The sequence below is a fragment of the Zea mays genome, chromosome 9, assembly GCF_902167145.1.
Source record: "Zea mays cultivar B73 chromosome 9, Zm-B73-REFERENCE-NAM-5.0, whole genome shotgun sequence".
Taxonomy (NCBI): Eukaryota; Viridiplantae; Streptophyta; class Magnoliopsida; order Poales; family Poaceae; genus Zea; species Zea mays.
In genome coordinates, this window is record NC_050104.1 from 136,577,090 (window position 1) to 136,587,308 (window position 10,219).

The window sequence follows — 10,219 nt, forward strand, 5'->3', positions numbered from 1 at the left end:
AGGAGCAACCGTACGGTGGTATATGGATAAAAACTTGAAGAAAAAGAAATAGGGGTAAGAAGATTAAAAAAATAATGCTTAAACGTTGACAAGCGACCTAAAGTGGGTCTTCAAAAACCTGATGGACCAGGAAAATATAACATGTGTGCGCACTTGGTTAAATTCGCTAACAAAATTGGCTACAGTTTACGCTAAGTATGAAAGAAGTTAAATTTCCTTCGATAAAATTTGTTAGAACAATAATATCTACAGGTAAAGTTGGCATAGCACCTCCAGCTCCAGGAGGTACCCTCCCCCATTCCGGTCGGTTAGGCTGTCTCCAACAACGTCCTTTAAATTTCGTCTTCTAAAAGAATATTTCTTGTCCTTTACAGAACACTCTAAAAGATTCTATCATCTATGTTTTATCCATCTCCAGCAATACCCCCAAATTTGGTGCTCTATAGCTACAGTTTTAACTGAATCTATTATTTATCATATTTATTCTCTCCTTTTCATTTAATTTGGTGGTCCTCAATTTTTCTATCTTATACCGTTTGTCTATCATATATTACATAAAAAGTTGGAAACGTATTTTATTTCCAAAGCAATATATTTGCACAACCTCTCTTTTTTTGAAATGAGATTTTATTCTACTTTTAAGAAAGCATATAACAATGTTCAAGCACATACTGGGGATGCCAGTTTACAATCATCAGACAACCAAACCACCAGACCTAAAAGAACCTATAGACTAGCAAAGCCAGGATACATTCAGTAAACCGATCAGCTAGAAGTAACACAGACAGCACACAGGAGCCATGAACTTCTCCAAAAAGAAAAAGAAAAAAACCTCCAGAATTATTCCTCCAGCAAAGTTGTACCACCAGCTATGAGGAGAACACTCTGAATCACACCAGAAAGCGTTGAGAAATCTCCAACATAGTTTTTCTAATACTTCAAATCACTACTATGTCGCTTCCCCTTCCATCAATACTCTTGAAGCTGAAGATCCAAGACTGCACCTCCTCTACCTTCTTCTCTAGCATGATTTGCTCATCTTCAGATAGCAACACCTTCCATTTCTGCAAAAACGAAACAGTATCACGGAGGAGCACAAAAGGGCTGCAAGGGAACTCTCTCTCGAACACCATTTTATTTCTATTGCGCCATAAGGCCCAGACCATGCCTGCAAGCAGAAATAAACGAAAAAGAGAAGTCCTCTTAGGTTTCACTTCAATCCTGCAGCAGAACATCTCTTCCACTGAGCTGGGAATATTGTTCCTTCCAAAGACCTGCCTCAAACAACTCCACACAAAATATGCCAAGGAGCACTGAAAGAATATATGATCCACAGTTTCTTGCTTTTGACATAATGCACAACGATCACTACCCTTCCAACCTTTTTTTAAGCACCACGTCTGCCTGAATTTTCCGGTTACATAATTGCCACAAAAAAACTTTAATCCGCAAGGGCACCTTGGACTTCCAAATATTTATATATATATCTTTTCTAATCCCTCCATCAGTCATAAACCTATACATAAACTGAGTTGTGAAAGTTTTAGATTTGTTTAGTACCCATATCACCTCATCTCTCCCATGAGTGAGCTCTTGATCGACAAGCTTAGTTACAAGTTCATCCCAAACCTGAAGATCAACAATCGTCAGGGGCCGCTTGAGGTCGATATTCCACTCCCCGTCCTCATAATAATCTACAACTCTGGCATCTTTGTCCATGCATATGTCAAAGAATCTAGGATATACTAATTTAAGGGGCACATCCCCCCACCAGGTATCTTTCCAAAAGAGGGTACCTTCCTCGTCCCTAACTTTATTAATAGCACCCCATTTGAATAGGTGTTTAACCTTGTGCAACCCTTTCCAAAATTGAGACGCATCTCTATCCGAAGACAGGAAAAAATTTCCTTTGGTCATGTATTTTCCTTTGATAAGTTTGAACCAAGTGTCATTAGATCCCTGAACAATTTTCCATATTCATTTTACCAGCAAACATTCATTCATCAATCTGCTATCTAGGATGCCAAGACCACCTTGGTCTTTTGGTCTAGTTACCATCTCCCATTTGGCCATGTGATAGCATTTTTTCTTTTCAGCTCCTTGCCAAAAGAAGTTAGATCTAATCGAATTCATTTTATAATGAAACTCTTCAGGGAGAAGATAAAAACCCATGCAATACATAGGTAGACTACTGAGACAAGAGTTAGTTAGAATTAATCCCCCACCAGAAGAGAGGTGCTTGCCCTTCCATGGGTCTAGCCTTTTCCTCATTTTCTCCAAAATAGGCTTCGAGATTACCGAGTTAATGTTATGATCAGAGATAGATATACCTAGATATTTCATCGGAAAGGATCCCAGGGAACAGTTAAGCATATTGGCCATCTCTTTTTCCTCCTGGTCATCTGCTCCAAACACAAAGACCTCGCTTTTATGAAAATTTATTTTCAGCCCTGATAACCATTCAAAGCAATACAAAATTAATTTCAGATTTAAAATTGATTTTTGACCCGTCAATCATAATCACTGTGTCATCTGTGTATTGTATATGCGAAATACCTCCTCGTAGAACATCGTTCAAAACTCCAGAGATGTGCCCTTTGGCAATCCCTACATCCAAAAGCACACTAAGGGCATCAGCCACCAAATTGAAAAGCATAGGGGAGAGAGGGTCGCCCTACCTAAGACCCCTAAAAGTCTCAAAATATTTACTCCTCTCACCATTAATGTTCACACACACTTTCCATTCTCCACTGTTCTCATAACCATATTGGTCCATCTGTCCGGGAACTTCTTCAATTTTAAAACCTCAGCTAAAAAATTCCATCTAACCTTATCATAGGCTTTCTCAAAATCAATCTTCAAAATCAGACCTCTCTTTTTTTTAATTTCAAATCATGAATTACCTCATAAAGAATCACAACTCCTTCAAGAATGTTTCTGTTTTTTATGAAGCCTGTTTGATTGCCCCCAACAACCACCTTGGCTACCTGGGAAAGCCTATTAGAAAGGACTTTGGTGAAAATTTTGAAATCAACGTTAAGAAGACATATTGGACGATATTGCTTAATCGAGGTGGCATCTTTATTTTTGGAACCAAGGAGATGACCCCATAATTCAGCCTCTGAATATCTAAATTTCCTCCATGGAAATCTCTAAACATTTTCATAAGATCTCCTTTGATTATATGCCAAAAGTTTTTGAAGAAGGCCACTCCAAACCCATTTGGACTCGGGGCAGAGTCAACATGCATAAGGTCAATCGCCTGTTTTATCTCCTCTTCATCAAAAGGCCTAATCAGGTGAGTGGCCTCCTCAATAGATAATTCACTTCTACCTTCCCAGAAATCCTCGCGTAACTTCATCGCACAAGGAATAGATGGCCCAAAAAGATTTTTATAAAAATCCACCACGTGGTTACTAATATCTTTCTGGTCCACCAAAGTACAAGAATCTGCCACCAACTGTAGAATATTATTTTGTCCTCCTCCTACCGTTAGCAAACAGGTGGAAAAAACTAGAATTAGAGTCACCTTTGAGAATCTAGTTTTTTCCGGCCCGTTGTTGCCAATACACTTCTTCCATATGATACACATGCTCTAATTCTTTCTCAACTCTATATCTTTCGTTCCAATTTTGGGGAAGATTGTCATTCATAACCAAAACATCATCCAAGCTTTTTAGCTTTAATAAAAGATCATGTTTAATCTTATTTTGATCACCTCTTTTTTGTCTGTTCCACCCCCTTAAAAATCTTCTGATGGAAACCAGGCTCCCATGCCACCCATCCATCGAGTAGGAACCTTCAGGCCTACGATCCTTAAGATCAGTCCATTTTTGCGAAATCAAAGCCCTGAAGTCTTGTTGGAGAAGCCAGTTATTCTCAAAGAAAAAATAATGAGATTTATTAGGATTATTCTCACTAGAGTCAAGCACAATAGGACAATGATCAGACCCCACTCTAGTTAATCCTTTAGAAAAGCAAAGAGGGAACCTCTCCTCCCACTCAGTAGAAACAAGAAACCTGTCCAACTTAACTAGCACCGGATTAACTTGATTATTAGTCCAAGTATACTGAGGGCCCCCTTGGCAATTTCTCGAAGCTTGTAGAGATTAATAAATTCATTAAACATGTTCATGAGGCTCTGAATATTCTAGGAATTCTTCTCTTGCCTATTCCTTATTAAATTAAAATCACCCCCAACACCACAGGAAGGGTCTCCCTTTCGCATATATCCGACAACTCTTGCAAAAAACTAGCATACTGGTGGTGCTGAGCAGGCCCGTAAACACACAACACCACCCAACGGTAATTGCTGAATTTGTTTCTGACCGTAGCCTTAATAGCAAAATTGAAGTTTTCCCAATTTTCCACCTCGAGGGAGTCTTCCTTGACCCCTAGTAAAATACCACCAGAATGACCTCTCTCGCTCGGAGGGGACGAGAAAGCCACAGCCGATTCCATGTGCGTCGTTGCAGCGTTGGTTCTCGTCCACCACGTGTGCTTGTGCTCGTCGCCGGCGGCCACCGGGTCCGCGCTGTCCTCCTGGTCCGGTGCCTGCATCCTCGGCGGTAGCACGGTCCTCCTCCTCGTCTGGTGCCCGCATCCTCGGCAGTTGCGCGGTCATCTTCCTCACCGATGCTCGCGCGCTCGTCCAGCCGGCGCGCGTGCTCTTCTCCTCCTTCCATTGAGCTGTCATGCCTGCGTCCGGTGGCTGCACGCGCCCGTCCTCCTCGTTGGTGGTCGCGCGGCCGTCCTCCTCGCCAGTGATCTGCCACGCGTGCGACAGCACAGGGTCCACGAACATGGATAGCGGACGCATAGTAGTCTTTCAGGTTTAGCGGCTCCGGAAGCCGACCTTTATTTTAGCGTTTGTTTTATCGAACATTGTTGAAGGCTTCCAGGACGGTGAATTCCGCTACATATAGCGTACAGACTCATTTATAGTTCCTTGTTGGAGACAACCTTAGCTTTGAAGTGAGTTTAACATAATATTATTTGTAAGAATTGATGGATTATATAGTGGCATGTATAAGAAGAGACAAACAAGGGGTAATGTGGAAACAGATACTGTTGTCTTTTGGAAAGGAAAGACACTAATGAAGTGCACACAATCAATGCAAACAAAAAAATACAACAGATAACAATTTTTTTTAATTTGTTGTAGAGAGATTTGCAGTACACGATGTAGAGGAACAGTAGGGGAAAAAAGAAAGCAGAAAGTGCTAATCAGAGCACCATATATATATATATATATATATATATATATATATATATATATATATATATATATATATATATATATATATATATATATATATATATAGGGAAGAGGTAATGGAAGCCTTGGGCTTCCCCTACTAATGGAAGCCCCAGTCAGGACGCGGTCAACCCAGCACCCGCGCAGCCATGCAGTCAACAGCCAGGAATCCAGGACGATAAGCGCGTAAGGCAATATACGAATGCATATATATATAGATAAAGATGCGTAAACCATGCATAAAGGAATCTTTTGACGCCCGAAACACGTGGAATGAATATGACACTGTGGACAGCGTTTACGACTGCATAATGACATGTACTTGACAGCATAAATCATGCAGTATGTGGTTCTGGTTCTGGCTCGGGCGGATTCCAGCGTAAACCGTGAGCTAAAACAGCGTAAATGAGTTCGAAATTTAGCGTAAATCCTATTTCTGTTTTGTAACAGCAAACGGGGCCTAAAATTAAGGCGTGAAAATCGCGTGCAACCGATCGTGCGCGGGTCCTTGCTCGGGCCGATTCCAGCGTAAACCGTGAGCTAAAACAGCGTAAATGAGTACAAAATTTAGCGTAAATCTTATATATGTTTTGTAACAGCAAATGAAGCCTAAAATTACGGCGTGAAAATTGTGTGCAGCCGATCGTGCACGGGTTCTGGCTCGGGCGGATTCCAGCGTAAAACGTGAGCTAAACAACGTAAATTAATACGAAATTTAGCGTAAATCATTTATCTGTTTCGTAACAACAAATAGGTCCCGAGATTACGGCGTGAAAATTATGTGCGGTCGAGTGCGCAGGTTCTGGCTCGAATGGATTTTAGCGTAAACGTGAACCTAAATATCGTAAATTAGTACGAATATTAACGTAAATCGTATATCTGTTTCGTAATGGCGAATGGAGCCGAAATTTACGGCGCAAAAATCGCGCGTCACCGGACGTACGCGGGTTTTGGCTCGGACGGATTTATGCGTAAAACGTGAACCAAAACAACGTAAATGATACCGATTTTTAGCGTAAATCATTCATCTGTTTCATAATAACGAATGTAGACCGAATATATCTCTCTGCGCACGAGGTTGTCATAAAATGCATCAAGAAATATCGTAAATTGGAGTAAATACAACAAGAAGTGATCTGAGGTAATTGTGGCGTAAAATGCAAGCTAACCATCTACAGAAGAACTGTTTTAGATTTTACAATAAGATATAAGAGATAATTATTCCTGTACTCAACTATGGTAATGTCGTGTTTACATTTTAGTTGTTGGTACATACACGCAAAACTATGTTCCACCGTAACACCATTGTTAGCAAAAAAAAGTGAGTTCAAAAGGCTCTTCCAGCTTTCCTAATGTGAAGAAAACCATCGAGGTCCATATCTGCAAACGTAACATGAACTGTTAATATGATCTTTCCTTGTTAATATGATCATCTTTTCTAGCTTGTTATGACTAACATAACCTACAGTCTAAACTGAATGCACACTTGAGTTAGAAGATCATATTACCAAAAGAAAAATCTCTTGAGTTAGAAGATCAGATTACGACGAAAAGGTGCAAATATACACACCCTGCTACATTAAAACTCAGCTCTCTTTTCATCTGAATCCTTAATCTAAAGCCATGCTACACTGAATCTCCTGCTTACCTAAGTTCACTTCAGTTTTAGACTATGCAAACAAACAGATGCATATGGCTATAAGCCCCTCTCCATCCAATTACTTGAAAAACGGTTTCATTTTTATGCAATATTGAGTTATAGAAATCAATGAAGGCCTCTCAAATTCCAGCAAATAAATGTTTAGAAAATTAGAATCAGGCAGTGATCATAAATAGTAGTAATTGGTAAAAGTCTATCTACTATAGCATACGGCATTGACGATCACAACTAAAAATAGTATTGATAATTGAACCTGTACACATACATGAAAGATGCAAAAGTCTATTATGAGAGGCAATAATTCCTCAAAATTGATCAAATTAGGTTACACCATGCTAATAAAAGTTTGAACAATTATTCCGATTCCAGAAAACCAAGAAACCATTCAAGCATCTTCAAAACACATTATCATAACTGATAGAGGGTCGCGACAACTGAGCTTATTGAAAGTGTGGATGTACACACAGACTACCCAAATCAGAGTTATAGCCGATACAGAATTGGGGTGCCTATATCTTGTTTATATAAATCATGTAGTTGCTCCTAGGTTTGTCCAGTTTATTTAGGGGAAATATAACTTGGATCTACGTATTTACCAAAAGAACATAAAAATGATATAGAACTGGTGGTCTACGTGTTTATAATGCGGAGCGTACACGAGATCTGGTAATTGAGCATAATAACACATTCAAATTAGCATAAAAGACGTATCTAGGAATAAAAATCACAAGAGCAGGGCGAGATGAGTAAAGAATGCACCAGAACCAGGAGGGGCACTTGGCGATGAGGTTGTCGCCGGCGAGGATGAACCCGGGGATGGAGAGGAAGCCCTTCTCAAGGAAGACAGAAACGGTGTACGGGCCCGTGACGGGAAGTTCGTAGGGCGCGGAGGCGGCGCGGGCGTGGTCCGGAGCGGGCGAGGGCGTGGATGGATCGCTGGTTGTCGGCGGCTGGGCGAGTCCGGAGGGGGCGAGGGTACGAACGGATTGCCGGTGCCCGACGGCTGGGCAAGCCCGGAGGGGGCAAGGACGCGGACGCATCACCGGTGCCCGGCGGCTGGGCGAGTTCAGAGGGGGCGAGGACACGGACGGATCTGAGCGAGGATGGAGGTGGTGGCCGGCGGCTGGGCAAGGACGCATACGCTAGGGTTCGGCCGCCGCAAGAGTTACGGGAGAGATGAGCTGAAAAAATGAGTGCTCGGTTCCTTGATTCGTGGGCCCGATAGACGTAAGCTGCCTAGATTGCGGGGACACGATCTTTTCGTGGGCCCGGATGCCGCGAAACATGCGCACACCAAAAGTGTGTAAAACGTAACAAGATTGAGCATAACGCGTAGTTATAATTGACGTAACTAGATGGTACAGTCAGCCAAAAAAGCGTGCGCGCCTGGTCGGTACGGTGCGGTCAGCGCACCTGGTCGGGGCTTCCATTAGTTAGAGAGAGCCTAGGGCTCTAAATACTATATATATATATATATATATATATATATATATATATATATATATATATATATATATATATATATATATATATATATATATATATATATATATATTGAAAACCAAACGCAAAAGTAACAGATTATATATATGTAACTGCATATGTATAAATAATACGTACCGAAATACTGATGAGCTGCCATTCCATGTCAAAACGCACTATGGACAGACATGCATATCACATACATACATGTTTGTTTTCACTACACGTTGAGAAAGTTGTCTAATCCAAATAAAGTTCCAAACTAACAATCTCAGACCCCCGATGTATACGTTGACGCCGGCTCGCTCGCTCAGCTTTGCACCACCACCGCCACTTGTTCCTGCGCGGAGCCGGCCTTGCACGTCTGATCCGCCGCGCCCCGCTGCTGCCCGACGACGACGGCCGCGGCGCGGCACAGCGGGCACGTGGAGTGAGCCCTAAACCACCGGAGGATGCACGCGACGTGGAACCTGTGTCCGCACGCGGGCAGGAGCAGGCCCCTCTCCCCGTCGCCTATCTCCGCGAGGCACACCGCGCACTCCACGGGCGGCGGCGCCGCGGCGCAGGCGCCTGCGCGCACGACGAACACCGGCAGTGCCGCGACGTCCTGCTGCCGCAGCGCTCCCTTGGGACCGGCCGCCCCGGCGTCGGCGGTGGTGGGCATCATGTCCTGCGGCCGCGCGGACACGGTGAGCCTGTACAGGAGCCAGAAGCACACCGCGAGGAAGGCGGCGAGGCCGAGCGCCACCAGCACCGCGTACAAGTCGAACCTGAGGTTGCTGTCTAACGACGACGACGACGACGACTCCATCTCTGTGTACGTGGATAGGAGCTCGAATGCGTCTAGCTACCTGGTTAATTCACGTGTAAGAACTGAGAACCAGCTGGCAGGAAGGAGGTGTCTGCTGGGAACTCGAGCAGTCGAGCTAGTAGTGGTGGTGTTTGCTTCTGCTCGACGGTGTGAGCAATTATATAACTCGAGGTGGCCGTACCCGTACGGTCGCTAAAATATCTCCCTATTTTTATTCTTCTCGCCTGATGAAAAATATGTTATCTTGGGTTCATATGATTTGACGAGAGTGCACACCTCGAAGCATATTCGCCATTCGGCACATGGCGACAAGCCACGAGTTGAAAATGTGTGAGACGAGGCTCGATCACGCGTGTAGCGAGGATCCGCCCAGCTATATGGCAACTGGTTCAAGCCATCGAGGCTGCTTTTTTTTAAAAAAAAACTAGCCCGTGAGAAACCTGCAAACCACCCTATGTCCTATCTACCCCTTTAAATCCTCGGGGAAATTGCAATTTGAGACCACGTAACATAATGCACTACCGGAATTTGGCTCTTTGCCGAGTGTCATATTCTTTGCCGAGTGTTTTATTTCGGGCACTCGGCAAAGAGCTCTTTGCCGAGTGCCACGCAAAAAACCCTCGGTAAAATAAAACACTCGGCGAAGAAGCTCTTTGCCGAGTGTTTTTGTCGGCGTTTCGAGACAGGGGGGTCCCTAAGCCGACGAGTGAGTGTGCTGCGTGCCCCAGCCCAGATGGGTCGAGCGCGTGGGCGAGCGCGAAGGGGGGAGAGGCGAGGTGGCCGGAGTCGAGCGTGAGAGAGGTGGAAGTCCCGCGGCCTTCGTGTTCGTCCCGCGCCCAGGTCAGGTGCGCTTGCAGTAGGGGGGTTACAAGCGTCCACGCGGGTGAGGGAAGCGAGCGGCCCCAAGAGAGCGCCTGTCCCGTCCTCGGTCCCGCGCGGCCAACCTTCTCTAAGAAGGCCCTGGTCCTCCCTTTTATAGTCGTAAGGAGAGGATCCAGGTGTACAATGG

The 10,219-nt window shown here is 43.9% G+C and overlaps 1 protein-coding gene across 1 annotated transcript; it reads right to left on the reverse strand.

Moving 5' to 3' along the window:
• Positions 1 to 8,485: 8,485 nt before the first annotated feature.
• On the reverse strand, positions 8,486 to 9,397 carry LOC109942266 (RING-H2 finger protein ATL74). The gene has a single exon (XM_020544142.3). It carries the CDS (start codon positions 9,208 to 9,210, stop codon positions 8,710 to 8,712), a length of 501 nt encoding a protein of 166 aa, XP_020399731.1. The 5' UTR covers positions 9,211 to 9,397; the 3' UTR covers positions 8,486 to 8,709.
• Between the last annotated feature and the right edge of the window lie 822 nt (positions 9,398 to 10,219).

Bases quoted from the DNA above. Each gene is read 5' to 3' on its own strand.
- LOC109942266 (XM_020544142.3), bottom strand. From the start codon at position 9,210: ATGGAGTCGTCGTCGTCGTCGTCGTTAGACAGCAACCTCAGGTTCGAC.